The sequence below is a fragment of the Coloeus monedula genome (assembly GCF_965178545.1).
Source record: "Coloeus monedula genome assembly, chromosome: 6".
Lineage (NCBI taxonomy): Eukaryota > Metazoa > Chordata > Aves > Passeriformes > Corvidae > Coloeus > Coloeus monedula.
This window is the reverse complement of record NC_138786.1, coordinates 30378749-30396771: the sequence shown is the minus strand read 5'-3', so window position 1 is coordinate 30396771 and position 18023 is coordinate 30378749. Positions and strand designations below refer to the sequence as shown.

General features: G+C 47.0%; 1 protein-coding gene across 2 annotated transcripts in view; it reads left to right on the top strand.

The window, feature by feature from the left end:
• The window catches only part of PLEKHD1 (pleckstrin homology and coiled-coil domain containing D1), a 29821-nt gene extending 22068 nt beyond the window's left edge, over positions 1–7753 (top strand). Inside the window, exons 10-14 of one of the 2 annotated variants that reach the window (XM_082284212.1) lie at positions 59–237; positions 735–867; positions 2653–2797; positions 4727–4876; positions 5277–7753. In XM_082284212.1, the coding sequence (XP_082140338.1) occupies positions 59–237; positions 735–867; positions 2653–2797; positions 4727–4876; positions 5277–5437 (768 nt within the window). In that variant the 3' untranslated portion in view covers positions 5438–7753. Of the gene's footprint in view, positions 1–58; positions 238–734; positions 868–2652; positions 2798–4726; positions 4881–5276 lie in introns of both variants that reach the window. The other variant, XM_082284213.1, reaches the window with a different exon arrangement.
• Positions 7754–18023: the final 10270 nt, after the last annotated feature.

Below are 18023 nucleotides of genomic sequence, written 5' to 3'. Positions count from 1 at the left end.
GAACAGGAACAGAAATGTTAGACTTGGCTGATACTCACAATCTCTGTCCTTCTTCAAGGAGCTCTCCCTGGAAAAACAACAAATGCTGGAGATGCTGGAAGAAAATGAGAGCCAGGTCCCGCCTCCAACCAGCCCCAGCAAGGAGCAAAGTCCCATCTGGGGACTGCACTGCAGCCTGCGACAGATTGAAGAGAAGATGCAGCAACTTCTGCAGGAGAAACTCCTGGCAGAGAAAAGGTGAAGTGGGGAAAGAGGGCACTTCTGCTCAGGCTTAGTGGTGCCAAATGACGTGACTGTCTGCTGACTTGCTTTTTAGTTGCCAGCACCAGACAAGTTCGGAAGCTTGTCTGGTTCCCGTGGCAGGAGTTCAGGTTACAAATGCTTCAAAGGAGACAGAGTGAGGCAGGGCAGCTGAACTTGCTCCCAGTTGGGCCTGCTCCTTTGAAACCAGGACTTGGGCATGTGAAGGTGTTCGTGGCCTGTCCATAAGGAGTGTTTGGTGCTCCTGGGCCTCATCTGGGAGCTGACAATGTTCCATTCAAGAACTGTGCACCTGGCTTTCTCCAGCAATGTCTGTGTTGTTGGAGTGGAGCACACAGCACTGCTGTTAGCATCTCTCTGCTCTGGGCAGTAAGGTAGTTAAACACGCCCCACCATGATACTGATCTCCTTTCCTTCCTGTGAGCTGTGTTGGGGTGGGAATGGTCATCTTTCTTTGCTGTGCCATGCACCAGGATGAAGGAGAATGAGGAGCGGTCCCGAACACTGGAGGAGGAGCGGGAGTTTTACTCTTCCCAGTCGCAAGCGCTGCAGAACTCGCTCTCGGAGCTGACTGCAGAGAAACAGCAGGCAGAGAGAGACCTCAAGGTATCCCCAGCATATGTTGCATATTGATGTTCCTGGGCCCAGAGCACTCCCATTTTCCCTTTCACTTCATTCCCTATCAAGCCAAACTCTTGGTTTTATTTAGATTTCACATTGTGGTCACAAATCCTCATTAGCTGTGCTTCATATTGCCAACCGTATCTTGGGTTGCATCCAGAGCAGCGTGGGCAGCAGGGTGAAGGAGGGGATTCTGCCCCTCTGCTCTGCTCTGGTGAGACCCCACCTGCAGTGCTGCATCCAGCTCTGGAGGGACATCGACCTGTTGGAGTGAGCCCAGAGGAGGACCACCAAGGTGCTTGGAGGGCTGGAGCACCTCTCCTGTGAAGACAGGCTGAGAGACTCAGGGCTGTTTGGCCTAGAGAAGAGAAGGCTCTGAGAAGGAAACCTTCTAGCACTTCCAGTGCCTAAAGGTGTCAACAAGAGAGCTGGAGAGGGAATTTTTACAAGGGCATGTAGTGATAAGGCAGGTGAGATTGGCTTCAAACTGAAAGAGGAGAGGTTTAGATTAGGTATTAGAAAGAAATTCTTTACTGTGAGGGTGGTGAGGCATTGAAACAAGTTGCTCAGAGAAGTTGTGGGTATTCTGTCCCTGGAAGTGTTCAGGACTGGGTTGGATGGAGCTCTGAGCAAGCTGGTCTAGTGAAAATTATCTCTGCCCATGGCCGAGGGGTTGGAATGAGATGATCTTTAAGGTCCCTTTCTACCCAAAGCACTATGATATCATGGTAGCACATGAAATTGCCATCTTATATCTATGTAGCACTACTATTTATTTTTGTATTCTGAAGCCTGATTAATCCATTCAGTACAAGTCTTTTAATTTGCTACTGTGAAAGCATAATCTATAGATGGAGGGAATAAAAAAAAAGTAAAAGAGGAAAGTAGACACAATAAAGAATAAAGATGATTTCAAAGAAGTGCTAATGTGGACATTGCAGAACTGAGCAGACATCTTCCCTTCTCACTTGTGCTCAGAAAACCAACCTTAAGACTTTTTGATCTTCAGTAACCTCGGCAGGAACTTGGGTTCAAAAGCGGAGGAATTCAGCTGAGGGACCAGCCCTCCTTCGTAACAGACAATACATTAATCTATGCAAAGGTAACTGGACAAAGTATGATATTTTATTTAAATCGAAATAATGTAAAGGTTATGTTAATAATTGGCTGTTTGACACTCAACCTCCTTATACAACTATTTTGTCCAAAAAAACCCTCCTGCGTGATTCTTTTTCCTGCACCTCCAATATTTTCTTATCCTGTAACCTTCTACTTGGCCAAAGTAAAGCTAAGTTGACCTAAGCTGTGTAGTCTTTCTCATTTGCTAAACTAGTACTGTATTTCTAACTTCTCTTGTATTTTGTTTCTGAAACTAAGCACTGTACACCCATTTGTGGGAATTGACTGCCTTTATCTCAAGTCTGTCTCAGCTGGAATGGTGTCCTTCTGTTCCTGCTCAGCTGCAAGTACTTGCATTAGCACAAATTCATGTGTTAAAATACCATCTCTGATTCCATATGGTTTATATAATGAGAGGAAAACTGTGAAAAATGAAGTCAGAGTTAAAGGAGAATTACTAAAATAGTCTGGACTTCAGATGCTGTCTGAAGACATGAGGAACAACTTTTATGTTGCCTTGCAATATTTCTAGGATTTCCATCACTGTTGTCTTTTCATTTGCATCCATGGCAAGTCCCTCACAGACCTTGTGAGTTACCAGGATGATTACTGAGAAACAAGCTGGTTTTCAGTTCTTATTTTCTTTCTCAGGCTGAGGTGAAGGTACGCATGGATCTGGAGAAGAGACTGAGAGAAGCTGAGGAAGCATTGCAGAGCTTGGAGCAAGGCCTAAATTCTCTGGATTGCAACAAGGAGAAAGAGAAGAAGATGAAAGCAGATGTCAGTAACTTGAGAAGTAAGTTAGTCATCCATCCTCTCTACTGATGAGCAAATTCAAGAGAGGAAATACTTCTACCCATTTTCCCAGACACTAAAAGAAGATTCCAAATTAGCAAAGTTGCACACAGTGTGGTCTCCCAACTTCCTGTACCTCCACCACACCTCCCCTTTGAGGAGCCATAATGTGCTATGCAGGTAATTGGTGTTTTGCCCTCAAAGGAGGTTGAAATTATTCCAGCCTTCTCTGTTGGGTGGAAGACAAACCTAGAGATGAGCAAATACTTCCCAAAATGTCAAACAGGGAAGCTGAGGCAAACAGCTTCAGGGAAACTGACTAGTGACTAGGTCTGAGTTATAAGGAGTCCTCTGATTCCCCTTAAGGCTTTATTTTCTCAGCCTTGATTACAAAAATATTACCAGTTTGAGGCCCATGGTTGCTGTAGCAATGTGCTGATAGGTGACCCAGAAGGTGAAGTTTGGATCTTTAGTCAGAGCTGAATCACAGCATCAGCCCAGCACTGCAGTCCATGGGTCAGGTGTTAAGAGTCATGTTCCTCACAGGTTATCCCTGTTTCTTTGCCTTTGTTTGTTTGTTTGTTTGGGTTGAGTCTTTTTGGGTTCTCTTGGGGGACATTAGCCTGGCATTTGGCTTGAGTCAGGCTTGGGAACTGACACTAGCAGCCTCAGTTGAGTGAAGTCTGGCTTGTTTTCCATGCTCAAAATAGTACAGGGAATACAGGGAGAGTACAGGGAGAGTGGTTATGAAGATGCTGTGTCTGTACAGTTAAGGCTTCATTTCAGTGAAGGCTGGAGGTACTGGGCCAATACAGAGAAGTCAAAAAGTCCTGTGGTATTCTGAGTACTCTTAGGTAAATAGGGATAAATACATGTATAAATGGTTTTATATCTATTCACATACTTATAATTTATATATATTTAAATAAAACAAGTATTATTTGGTAGTTTCTACATAGGATTTCTAAACTGAGAAAAACAGGCATCATTCTGAACTTCATCCCACTGGCTCAGAGCCATGGTAAGAAAACAGAGTTAAGTGGATATGCTGAGCTCAGCATTCAAGTAGATCTTCACAGGGCATAAGTGAGTAACTGGTACTGAATGTCTTCTGCTATTTCCAGCCTTGGATTTTGGGGGATGTTTTCTTCAAAAGAGTAAAAATGTACTGATGAGCATAGTACTAGAGAAAATAAGGGACCAGCAATGTTTCCCTTAACATTAGTCCCAGTACAGATTGCCTCAGTCCTTCCAAGTGGTTCCTGCAGCTCTGCTCTGCCCTTTATAAAAGAGTTTGGGCACATTAGCCCATGATGAGCAAGGGACCAGCAACAGGCAGGAGAACAGCAAGACTGGAATGGCAGAATAGATGCTGGTCAGACCACAAGAGGGGAAATGGCCCAGGAAAAGCAGTTTGTGTGGCAGATCAGGGCAGAATAACGTCAGAGTTTGAACATGGGGCTTTGCTTGGAGCCTGTAACATACATAACTATGTGCTAGTATTTGCTATGCTATTAAGAAATCCCTTACGATGTATGGCCTGGACATGTGTGCCTGTGCTGGTGTTGCCAACACCTTCCCTTCCAAGTTAGGCTTGACTGGTTTTAGAAGTCCTTCAAAGAAAGTATGATGAGCAAGGCTTCAGAGTCGAAAAGTTCATCACATTTTGGCAGTTGAATCATGAGCAGTTGTGGGAATTACTGATGTGGAATAGATGGCTGCAGTTCCTTCTAAAATTTGAGGATACATTTGTTGGGAACTGGAGGTTTTTGTCACTTAGAAAATGTTCATTCTGATGATATTCTGGAGCTTGTTGTTCATGAAGGTCGTCATGACCTGTCTCAGCCCATCAACGAGTGCAGTCCCTTGTGACTGGTTCATTGCATGGAGTGTCTGTCCCATCACTCTCACGGTGGTGTTCTCTCCCCAGAGTTCTTTGAAGAGTGCATCCGCAACGCTGAGCTGGAGGCCAAGATGCCTGTGATCATGAAGAACTCCGTGTACATCCACAAGGCTGCCACTCGCCGCATAAAGAGCTGCCGCTTCCGCTGCCGGAGAACCAGCGCTTCATGGAACGACAGTAGGTATTGGGCAGCCTTCTGCTTTATATCCTGCAGGAGCAGGTATGTGCAGATGGGGCTGACAGAGCAGTAAAGCCTGCAAATGTTGTTTGTATTTCATGTTCCTTAGTAGCAGAATGGAGCTACAGCACTACTTGGAGCTTCCTTTCTCAGAGACCAGGCACTGAGCCTGCGTAATTGTTGCCCATTTCTTTATATATGTTGAAAGCTAAACTTCTGTGATGGTCCTGGGCCCTTAAAAAAAACATACTTAAATATGACTTCATCAGAATGCCTAATCACAGACTGAGTTAGGCTCAGCCATGTTGGTCACATGGCTCGTGAACTCTAGTGAGGCTTTATCTTCAGTATGTGTCCCTGATGGAGAGTGCTGACCTTTCTGTGCTGTTCTTGTTTCAGTGAAACAGTCCCAGTCCTTCATCTTCTCGCATGCAGAAGCTGAAAACATTGAGGAGCTGAAAGAAGCAGCCAAAAGACTGAGCCGAGACCAGCGCTTTAGGAAAACTATCTATCAAATCATGAGGTCGCAAAAGGATTCTGCTTCAGGGGACAAAAAGTGACTCTTCTTAGGAGGGGGCTTCTGAGATCAACTTGCCATTCAGCTCCGCAAAAGTTACAGCCTTGGGCACTAGGCTCAGAAGGGAGGTTTGGCATTTGGTGGGGAAGGTGGAGGAGAGCTGTGTGTAGGCAATCCCTTCAGTTATTGGCTTTGCTTTAGTTTGAGTGCTCCCTGTACTTGGCAGACCTTCTCTGCTGATCACTCCAGACCCGTTTGCTTCAGCTGCTTACATTAAGCCACGTTTTGCCAAGATGCCACAGTCAGTGTTAGAGTGAACCAGAGACCATAGTTTAGGAAGTGCCTCTTCTTTCCTTGCCTGTCTAGTCTGTCTGCCAAACGCCAAGTGCTTCTGAGGAAGCCTTTAGTAGCCTATGTTCCAGCTAGTGTAATCTCCTCAGCTGAACAGAGCTCACCCTGCTCTGCCTGATCCTCTCTAGGAGATGGCTCGCTGCACACCCTCAGTCCATCAGCACTTTGGAGGGGCACATTTCCTGAAGACTGCACCAGTCCCAGCCTCCCAAGCACAGGTTAAAGTATCAAACACAAGGGCAAACTTTTTGTCTTGATGCTACATCATTTCAAGCCAACAGCAGCAACACAAGGTGAAGACAACAGGAGGATGCTGTGGATTTGGGTCCAAGGAGGATCATGTACAGAGAAGAGCTTATAGGTGCATAGCAAGCTGGAGGGGGGGTTGTGTTGTGTTGACAGAACATTCCGGGGCCACCTTTGCACATTTTTTGCACATCTAGCTGTGTCAGAACAGGAGAATATGTCCTAGGGAAGGTGTTATCTGCTGGCTATTTATTCATCAGCGTGAAGAAGCCTTTGACTCAGTTCTGATGCCTTCCTCAACACCTCTGTAAAACAAGTTAGAGGGCAGGAGGGTGAGGACTGTCCAGCAACAAAACCTGCGACCACTTATAGAATTAAACAACGTCAGCAGCAAGCTGTCAGGGCTGTGGAAGTGGAGGAAGTCATCTCTGTATGTGCTGCAGTGAATAGCCTGTCACTGAGGCTTTGTACTGCTCTCTACCAGTCCTCTTAATTGCAATCCAGGCTGTCTTGGTCAAACTGGGACCTCTGTCAAGTCAAAGCTGGATCGGGAGCAGTGCTGTGAACAGCCTGTTAGAGGAGAGCTTTTCACCAGCTTCTGAGCCCTCCCAATTGCTCACCACGTGCTTATCGAATGGGAGAATTTGCCCTGCATGTGGTCATCTTGTGTGGTACAGGAGAGGAGTCACTTTGTTGTGGAACCCCTTGCAGCCTCTCCCACCTATTTAAGTGAGCAGCTGGCTAACAATTACCCATGCACTGCCTGGTGCTTACAGAGCACAGGATAAGCACACTTGGAGTGATGCCCTGTTTTTTCCTGTGTATTAATTGGGAAATAAAGAAATAGACAATACAAAGGTGAATAAAGTTAGCAGCAGAAGTACAGTTAGAGGGTCTTAAAGTGCAGATTTACTGTACCTTTCATGGCATCAGGACTCCTGGGTATTGTGTATGTCCAGTGACACATGGGTAGTTGCTTGCTACTGTCCCATTCAGATTGTGACAGTGTCCACTCACAGCCTTTGGCTTCTGGTCACCTACATAATTCCCTACCACTTTAGTGTTGTTCCTAGGGAGAAGTCTAGGATGAGGCTGGGAAGCAAGCCCTGGCTTACCAGCCAGCACAAGGGATTGGTGCTGGGTGGAGGAACATCCTGTGACGGTGTGATGCTCCTGGATGGAATCACTCCGGTATGACCAGAGGAAAAGCTTTGAAAGCACAGACGGTACTTCCCATTTCAATCAGTTACTGACTAATAACCTTCTGCCAGACATTGGGAGGTTTCATCCAATCAGGGGATCCAGTTGTGGAGGGTGATGTTTTTGTGATAACAGGCGATAAGCTAGGAGAAGATTATTTCCATCCTTCCTTAGCATACCTGATCCTTCTGTGGTTTATCTACTTGTGTTTATACACTAGAAAGCTGCAAATGAATTCTTGCTCCTACAAAGCTGAAGGGCTGTGATAAAGCAATACAGAAATGGTTTTTCCCTTTTTGCTGTTCCCAAACAATCTCTAGCTATTTTCCAGTTACAAGGTCTATATTATGTGATGCTGGAATGGATGGAATAAAGGATAGCTAGGGAATGTATCTGTAATTCAGGCAGTTAGGAGAATCACCCTGTGGCCTGCAAATACAGCATTTTTGTTCTATTATCATCACAGCCACAATATCAGACTCTTCAGAAGTATTGTATGCAGGAGGTTGCCACATCAGGTCTTCCTTTACTGTGCATATTGACAGCAATAAATAAAAGTTATGCTGACACTAGAATGAATTCCCGTGTGTTCTTGATACACTGTCACCAAAATGACATTAAATTGTCTCTGCAGGAGTTCAATTGTGACACTCTCATTTACTTCCAGCGCAGTTCCTCCGCTTCACTGAGTTGTGTTACGTGCTAAACATCACCTCTCAGAAGGACTGGCTGTATGTAAAAAGCTGTCACCCTTGCTACCCACTTCCACTTTTACATTGTGTATAAAATTAAAGCAGAATCTCAAGAAGAAAGCTCCCACTTGCTTACCTGAAGACAGTGAACAACTCTGTGTGTAACCAGCAAGATGTGCTCCGGGCCACCTGTGAGGAGGTGCTTTCCTTCAGTCATTCCCTGCTGCATAGGAATCTACTGCCCTGTAATTTCCCTGGCAGAGTCAGCGTGGAGCTGTGTCTGTGCACCACAGCATCCTCATTAAGTGACTATCTCCTTTCAAAGGACACAGAAATTACTGATTTCAATGTTCTCTGTGTATTTTTAATGCAATGCAGTACCAGGAAGATGGCTTAAGGGAGCAACTCACCTCTGTTCAAATAACCTCCACCAGTAATCCTAGATTGTTTTCTCCTGCTGGGAAAACTAGGAATGAGGTAATAACTTCCTCCACGGAGGAGAGTTCTCTAACTTGTTCTCTTGTGTCTGAGGATAGAAGAAAATGTAGGATGGTTTGCACCTTTAAGGTTTCACTTCAGGAGTTGCAGAACAGCTAGACTGGCTCTGAAAAGCCCGTGGCCATTCTTCCACCACCTCCACCTTCTGGGTAATAGCTGGGAACTTCTTTGCCCTCTGAAGACTTTCCCTGTTGTTCCTGTCAGAGACACTGCCAAATGTAAAGCCCGCTGATTCTCCTCTGCATTGTCTTGGCTACTTTCACAATGTGAAGGATGGCTCCTGTTAAAGGTTCAATTTCTCCATGCAAGATGCACAGATGTTTCAGTCCCTAGTGAAGAAGCGTGGTTCCTGCTGAAGAACAGGGGTTTTGCAGCTCCCCTGGTGCCCACTGCCCCAAGGCTTTGCTCTTGCACAGAAGTAAATGGCAGAGAAAGGAAGGCAGCCCTAGCCCTGCTGCCCCCAATCTGTGCTGCCTCTAAAGCAGAGGAAGTGGATAAGAAATGGAAATTGCCCTTGGGGTCAGAAGTCAATAATAAAGGGTAAATGGTTGCTGGTGCGTGTTGTGCATTGCTGTGCATGGCACACAAGTGACACAGGCTGGTAGCAGTTTTCAGCTACAAAGTATGGCTTTTTTTTTTAGCTCCAGATAGTAGGTAGGCTTTCTGCTTGGGACTTAGTGTAATATTAGTGTATCTCTATGGAAATAAGATGAGAGATTTCCATGGGAACAGCCTGTTTTGAATAGTTTTCAGTGCAGTCACTTTTTGTGGTTCTTAGAGGGACAGAAGCTGGCTCATGTTGTATCTAAGGAGGAGTTTGCACCCAGGAAAGTGACCATGCTCTAAAAGTCTTGTCCAAGGCAGGGGCTTGCCTGGACACTCGGTGCTCCTTGGTGCTGGTGTGCCTCTGAAGGACACATTAATTCTGGCATCTTCTTCCTCATGCACAAGGACAACTCTGCAGTTTTTCACCTAGTCCGTGTACAATTTTTTACCCACCTAGTCTGAGCATGGCTTTGAATGGGTGAAACGACCAAGCCAGAGGAATTGTGTAGTGAGTCACCTGAGAGCTGGGTCTGAGGTGGCCTGTTGGGGTGATGGTCACCGTGCATTCAGCCACTGCATATGGTTTGTTGAACAAACTGCAGTGTCTTTCTGTGCATTAACATCCCTTTTTCTGTATTAAGTAACACTTACTTCTTACTGCAAGCTTAATCCCATAGCCAAAACGCAGAAAGATCCAACGGAGTACTCACTCAGGTCTGTGAGTCCTTCCTGCTCTTTGCAGGATACACTGTAGTGCTTGAACCAGCATACAGATTTTGGAGTTTTTTCAGTGTTGGCAGATCTGGCACTTCAGAGGAAGAAAAATTATAAAGGCTGTTTTGTGGGGGTAACAAAGGCACCTTTTGCTAACTCAGAGGTGTTGCAATAAATAGCAAGGTCATGTGCTCTTATTTTGCTGTATCCTGAAAAGTGCAAACTTTGCATTCCTTAAAATACTAAGTGAACTCTGCTTACCCTTGAGTTCTTCTTGACTGCACCCCTGCCTCAAACCTCTCTGTGGAAACCACCCAAGAGTGGAGGAATATGTCCTCTCCTAGAGCTGCTGTTCTCATTGGTTTCTTCATCATTAATTCCGGGGTGGGAGAGAGCTCCTGTTTTCCTGTTCCTCCACACACCAGTGGCTGCCCATAGGAGATGCAGCCCCTGCCTCTCCAACATGAGGAAAACAGGTTCTGGTTTTTGTTGTGGGGTTTTTTTTCTAAGTTCTGCAAAACAGGAGTTAATATTTTTGGCATTTCTATGTTAATAAGGAGGCTCGAAAACAAGCTGTTTTGGTGGGTGTGAGAAAACTGACTTCCTGCAGTGGAATTAGGCCCTGCTCAAAAGAGGTGTTGGATCTCAGCCTTGATGGCATATGGCTGGAGGCTTGTGTCAGTCACTGCTGAAAGCACGGCCATGACCAGGGCAACAGCATGTTTGGCAGAACTCTGTCTTTGGGACAGTTCACAAAGCATTCAAGGTCCCTGGGTAGCAGAGGTGGGCTGTGCTTTTAGGTGCACTAATCTTACCAGCAATAAAAATGACAGAGCAAGAAGGTGGGAATGCTGTGGCTTTTGTAGCAAAGTAGAGGAGCAGGCTTTTAATGCAAAGATTGCCAGAGATTGATGGGATTGTAACTTGCCTGGGAGTAGCCACTGTTTTAATTTCTCCTTTTCTTTCCTGATCCTGCCAAAGGCTCACCACATATGCTTGTTGCAGGTGACGGGAAGGTGAGGAGGCTTCAAGAGGAATGAGATTGAAAGCAGGTGTGACTGAAAGCTAGAGCACTGCCGACCTTCAGTGGGTGTGTTTCAAAAACAAAGTGTGTGGTATGGCAAGCGCATTTCCATGACCTAAAGACAGCTGTTCGATTTCCTGGTAAGCAAAAAGCTTACTGAGTCCAAGCAAGGGGTCCAGCCCCAGATGCTCAGAGAAAAGGGGTCGGCAGCTAAGGCCTCTTCTCTCTCCCCAGTTTAGATGAAGCATGCCCTGTGCTGCAGGAATATGATCCCTGTGATGCAGGGACATGGCCTACAGTTATTCTTTGTGGGTAGCTGTGTTTATGCAGAGGCTGCTCAGGGGAGCAGAAGTCAATCTTTTGGTGCTGGAAAGGTTTTGGGTATCTAAACACGGACTGGAAGAGATTGGAAATTCCTGCAACTCTCAAGGGATTTGGATGTTCAGAAACTCTTCTAGCCTGGAGCAGCAGCCCTCTAGATCCCTCTCTGATCAAGTTTCAGAGAGATGCTGCAATCCATGGAGGGATGTGAGGAATGGCAGTGAAGGCAGAAAATGTTTTTCTTTCTGCTTCTGCTCCTTCTCCTTAATTTCTCTTGCAATGGTTTTTTCCCTTACACAAATACAGATCAAGTGTGGTTTACTGTGGAACTTATTTTAGATTAAAAGAAACCTCTGCCTGCACATTCTATCTTTCCTGCCTGTGTAGGGGGAACGTGGGCTTCAAAATGAGGACAGAAAATTCTCAGCCATTCAAAGGTATCACAGATGGGTAAAATAAGTGTGCTTATCACATATATCAAGCTTGGATAAGGGGGAGTAGTGGGATACACTGTATTTGAAGCTTGAAGCCAGCTTGCAGTAAGGGAAAATGAATTTGTTTGGAGGAGATGTTTTAGTCCCTTGCCCTGGCTGATGCTGAAGGAGCTAGAAGAGAGTGTGCTCACTAAGTCCACTTTTAGCATATGGCTGGCTCCTGGTGCTGGCACAGAATTAGTTTTGATGGCTGCTTGCCACACAGAAAATGCCCCAGCTGTGACCAACTGCTGCTGAGTTACAGCCTTGTTCAGAAACAGTGGTGGTGGCTGTGGCTCCAGGGAGCACCCTCAGACCTGGATACCCCAAAGGATGTTGTGCATGACACCCTTCCCGACACACTCACAGCGTCTCCACATCATGGGAGACTTTGGCTTCCCCTTGCAAGTGGGCACGGGCTCAGCTTGCAGCTCTGCTGCCACCCAGGAGCAGAGAGCCCCGTGCCCACAGCTGGAGCCGCTCCCGCCGCCTCAGGCCTGTTGGATTCCAGCATACTGGGGCACACCCTGCCCCCAAGCTTTTAGCAGCAGAATGGATGGAAGCAAATTAGTGAGCCGGCCTTAGGAAAGGTTACTGGGAACAGGGGTGGGAGCTATTCTATTCCCTTCTTACAGGGAGAAGAGCGTCTCCTGATCCCGGCCCCCACAGTGCTCTGCTATAAGCACCTGGTTCAGCTCCGAAGTGCAGAGAGGATTCAGAGCCTGGCTGCCAGGGGAGCTGTGTGTGGGCTCTGCTTCATTCCCAGACCAGGGGAGCAGAGAAGGGCAAGACAGAACAGTTGCTTTCCAGGTGAATGGGAAAGAAAGAACAGGCCTAATAGGGAAGCAAAGAATAGCTGCTGTGGATAGAACCCTTGCAACAGAATGAAGTGTCCTGAAGACAGGAGGAAACAGACCTGAAATATGCTTCTGGGTCTTGGTTCTGGTGCATTGCTCATACCAGGAGTTTCCACCCTGTCTGTACTTGAAGAGGGTCACAAAGCTAGCAAACAAATACTGCTTTACACTGTGAGTGTATACCCCTTCCTGTCTATCCAGCTCTCCCTAGCTTTGAGCAGGATTGCAAGCTGGCTTTCCCTCACCTTCCCCTCCAGGCTGCTCCCTCAGCCTTCTGTTTATTCCTCTTTGGCTAGCTGGGGCTGTCTCCCCAAGGTGGAAGTTAGCTTAGCCCCAGTGTGCTTTGTGGCACCTAGAAACAGTGGGAGGACAGTTCTGCCATGGTGGAGATGGGTGAGCAGCTCTCCTTGGAGTGCAAAGGAGGTGAGACACGCCCTCATAGCTGCTCATGCTTTTTTCGTAACACTGCCTTCCTGTCTAGAAATATTATTCATCCTGCTCCGAAGTCCTTCCGACTTGAGCGTTTCATGCAGAAAATGCACAGTGATGGGCAGCGAACACCCCAGGCTCTTAACCAGGCACCTTCTGTCCCTTCTTCACAGCCCACCTCACATGGGGCTGTGGGCCACGTGTGGGTACAGAGCTGGGCAGGGTGGTGCCAGGTGTCCCCTCACCTCAGACATGCAGCCATTTTCAGAGTCTGTGTGCCAGATCCTGTCCCAGTGTGTTTCACAGGGGCGAGAGGCAGGCAGAGGAACCCATCCCCTCCACTGGACCTTCACTCAGAGGAGTTCGACATCTATCCAAAGGAATACTTCATTATCGGGTTTTTCATTTTTATTTTTATTGTTTTCCCTGAAAATAATTTGTCTAAAAGTAATTTCCGATTTTTCCTCACAGGCAGAGAGCAGACTGGAAAGTTTTGCCTTCAGATGAAGCCCGGTGAGCTCTGTGACTGAAGGTGGCCCTGGAGGCTCTCTCTCTCGCCAGACACACAGAGAAAGCCATGCATGGGCAGACAGCCCTGGCAAGGACAACAGCCTGTTAATCCTGCATTAGGGACATGTCTGTACCTCCGCTCTGCAGCTGCAAGGTCAACTGTGGCCTCAGCTTTTCCAAGTCTTTCAGAAACGTGCTCAAGACAGGCAGCTGAGCATCTTTGCAGCTGCCCTGGATGAGGGTCGGTGGTGGCAGTGTCTGTGATCACAGCTGGGAATGCAGCTCCCAGGCTGGGGAAGGGGGCAGGCAGCCAGTCCCAGAGCAGGGGCTGGTGCACGAGCCTCGATGCTAACGTAGTTTTTCTGAAGCTAAGCACATCAAAAGCCTGATGTGCCCTTTTCCTTGCTGCTGCCTTTCCCTGGATAAACAGCCTCAAATCACAAGGGCCATAAAACTAGTGCATTTCCTAGCTCTAGCATCATGTAAATAAGTCAGGTCAGACAGCTGGTGTGCCAGAAATTTCCTCAACACTTTCCTGTCCGCATGATTTAACAGACTGCAGCTATATCCTAAGAGCCCTGGAAAGACATCCCTCTAACATGCATTGGGGATGTTTTAAGTATCTCTGAATGTCAGTAAAAAGAAAACAAGAAACTGTTTCCTTGGAGGAGATGGCATGTGTGTCCCAGACAGTGGGCTCATGGGGAAAATGGAGGGATGGAGCTGCTGAGTTCTTGCAGCTGCAGTTCAGCAAGGGAGAGGTGGTGTTATAAAGAAAGATTTCCTGGTTTAAGGCTCTGAATTAATTTGAATTGTTTTGCAGAATAATGGGCTTGCGCTTACTACTGCTGTAATGGGATAGCCAGAGAATCAGAAGCTGTGGCTGCTTCTGCAGCAGGAGACATCAATTATGGAAGAAGGAGGCTGTGCTGTATAAGGTCAGAAGACAGTAGGACAGACGGGAGTATATTCATCTTTTTCTCTGCCTGTCCATGTGATGTTTGCCACGGCAGGGTGTTAGTCCCCAAGGTAACATGAAATTAATCCTGTCTCCTTTCTAAGGAGAAATGGGTATTTACCATCCCCACAGCCCTGATACCACAGCCTGCCATGTTATGGATGCTAGTTACAGTAGTAAAGCCATGACTTCAGCTCACTTTCTGGAGGCTGTGTGTGGAGAAATGTGAATTGTACAGAAGTGGGATGTCAGTACTCATCTTTAGATGGACAGCTGTGCCAAAGACAAATCAGATTTTACTTTATGGAATCTCCTTTCTCCTTAATCTTCAGAGATTTATTGAAAACAAGCTCTAATCTCTTCTGCTTGCCAAGACAAGTACGTTTCACCTACTTACCACAGGGTGAAATTTAGTGCCATTCTTAATCTATGGTGAAAAAGGCTTGGGGACAGGATCTGCAGCATGTCATCTCTGGCATACACCGGGGATTTCCCCCCCTGCATTAACTGCTGCCTGGACCAACACGTTCCTACACACACCCAGCACAGATCCTCCAGGAGGTATTCAGGAGCAGCAGCTGGCTGTGGAGCACCTGGGCTAGCAGGCCTCCATGGCTTGGCTGCGCACTGAGAGCCAGAAGGCAGAGGAGTTCCCAAGGGAAACCTGGCAAACCCAGCTGGCAGTGCCTGAGCAAGGGGAAGCAGAGGAACCAGGGTGCTTGGTGGGAGGGAGGCAACTCCCACAGCAGGCAGGATCTGATACAACTCATGGGAAGAAGAAGGAAAGCAGTTGCTGTCCCAGGCCCTTAAGACTTACTACTGGAGGGGCTATATTTAATTACATACATTTTCCAAGAGCTATTTTTATCTAAATGTATATGGACCATTTTTGGGGGAAGATGAATTGTTATCCAGGCTAGTTGCTGTAATCTTTGGAGGCTGAAGGCTGGTGAATCCTCTGGAAGAGATGGTCCTGTTCCTGGTGGCCATGCTCTCATCTGGAGCATGGTAGAAATGTAGAGAAGTCATGAGTAAAGTCTACTTGTAGGGAGGAGGTGAAACTCAATGAAATGGAAAAACTAGTAAGTAGAGGTGCCAGGCTGGAGCTCCATGGGAGGAGCAAGCAGCTCATGCTATTCCCCAGCTGACCCGGTGAACCTGCATAGCCATTTCCCTTTCTGGAGGCACTTTGTTGCTTGGTCAGAACAAGCCCTGGGTTGCGTACCCAGCCACATCCTTGTGGAAAGAAGCACACACATGGCAGGTACTTGATTTCCACATGGTTAAAAGGGGTCCTTTCCTTTACATGCTCTAGAAAAGAGATGTGGTTTTTCTGAAGGGGTTGTGCAGCCTTCTGCTATGGACAAAGTAATACTGAGGCTCGGACTGTGCTTTCTGCAGATCCTGGGGCTGCAGGGACAGTGGCCATGGGAGAGACACTGAGAAGGCCCCTGGCAGACTGTAAGGCAGATAGCTCTCAATGCATGTCCCTGTCTCTACTCTCGAGAGTCACTTAATGGAAGGGGATTCTTTTTTTTCCTAGTTAAGAACAATATAGAAGAACACGTAATGTCAGATTTCCCCAAAGGCACAGAGAAATGCAGGTGGGAAAGTGAGGGGAGCCGAGGAGCAGCAGTTGAGTGAAAAATCTAAAGCTTTATTAGTGCTCTGTTTTCCACATAGAGCACTGTGGGGTGTTGTCTCCTTTGCCTGAGATAAGAGATGAGGAAAAAGGACCTTTATTTGCAGCTAGCTCATCCAGGCCCCTTGCAGGGCAGGCAGGTTACTTACTCTGCCTGTGTCTCTGCTTGCCTCAGCTGTTAGGCTGGAGGTGGGTGTATGGCAAGGGCTCTGATGTCTGTGCCCTGCTCCAGGAGGATGAACCGCATGCACACAACCTCTGTGAGCTCTCTGGAGGATCCACCAAACTTAATAGAGACAGACATCTCAGAGGCAATCAGACCCTTCATGTTTTGAGCTAAAGTAATAAGAAACGTTTTTATTTTTGATTTGTAGCTGAAGAAGAGTGAAATTTGCTAACCTGTGTTAATCTTGTGCTTTAAGGTGGGAGCTGTTTCTCTCACATTCCACACCAGTGCTGCAGGAAGCATCTCCTGGTGGGAAGACGGAGAAGAGCAGAGCCTCTGGCTGCAGTGTGGCCCTTGCTGTTCACAGGTAAGGCACACGAACTTGGCAAGGTGTGAATGTTTCACAGACAAATGGTAACAACTGGGGCCTTCAGGGAGCAGCTGGGCTGCAAAAGGCAAGATGTGCTGAGAGAGGTGAGAAGATTTTGTTTGATTACTTAGCTGCTTTTGAAAGGCTCAACAAGAAAGATTTAGCACTTGTGTAATTTCAACCAGGGTCTTTGGGACCTAGACTCTTGTAGAGATGTGGATTTCTCCTCTGGAATTCCTGTCATATATGTGACCATGAAGGAGTCACCTGGAGAGCTGCAAGCTATTTGTATTACCCAGCTTTGGGTAGAGAGCCTCACCTTGTCAGCCTTTTTCTGTAATCTCAGTTTACACCTTCCCCTTCCATGAAAAGGTGCTGCTCTCGGCAGCCACCAGGCAGGAGACTGTGGCTCATCCTGCCTGGCTCTGTGCAGAGGCTCCTGAGGCACTCACAGCAATGCTGTGGGAGCTGATGCCCTGTGCTAGTGCCTAGTAAGAAGCTCGCTTTGTAACTCTCTGTGTCAGGATTTTTCCTCACTTTTTTATGGTGGCAGCAGACGTGGGCTCTCTAAATCTCAAAGGAAGAACTTTTCCCTCCATTGGTGTGAGCTGCCCTATCGCAGCCCATTGCTGTGCAGTGCCACTGCCTGCCAGCCCTGCAGCTCTGCCCCAACAGGCCAGCTTAAGACTTCCCACCTTCTGCTGAAACTGATGTGTAGAACCTATGCCCTCTGAAACTGCATTTCTAGATACATTATGTTTCTCCCAAGGTCACTTCTCTTCTGGCCCAGTCGTAGTGTTCAGTTAGTTCTTCAGTCTCTTTAGTACATGGTGCCAAAAACATCCAACCACCAAAACCTTTTGCTCGCAGACGGACAGGTTTGGAATAAGGGGTGTTTAAGAGAGGAGGATGTATGTACCCAAAACTGAATACCATTTTTGCTGTGTTTATCTTCCCCGGACACCAAAAGACATTTTGGGGCAGGTGGGAAGAGTCACGCTGCACTTTCATAGCATCTTAGCAGCATTACTTCCCCAGAAACAGCAATAATGCTGTGGCCTGTGGGCTTGCAATGACAGTTCAGCTCGTCATTTTGTTCCAAGCCTTGGCTGCGTTATCTGTCAGGAAGATAATTCCCTGACCTTGTGGTCAGGGGATGAGTGCTTTGCTTAGTGATTAAGCCACTGCAGTAGATAACATGCCGTGTTTAATCCCTTTGGTAGCTGCTCCTGGAGGGGGGGCAGAAGGGGCTGCAAAAATACAGTGGCTTCCAATAGGTCTGGATACCTCAGAAATGGTGGCAACAATGCAGAAACTGTGGCTGTGTGTGCCCATCCTCCTAAGTTATTTGGTGGCAGACTGGAAAACAACCAGCCTATCTAGGGCACTATTTTGTCAAGTGATAAAGCCATATGGTGCAAAAACCCCACAGTCGTCTGAGGGCTTAGGCATGTCAGAAATCAGGGAGTCCCTTTGCTTACTGATCCTGTCTGCTAGCTGGCATATATAGAAAGAAGGTTTATAATTATTTTGCCTTCATTCTGTCGGTGGGGGAAGGGACTCCTGAATAAACAACTAATCCTGCTGATTTGAACTGGGAAAGAATGAGCTACAACCTTTCCCGCTGCGTCA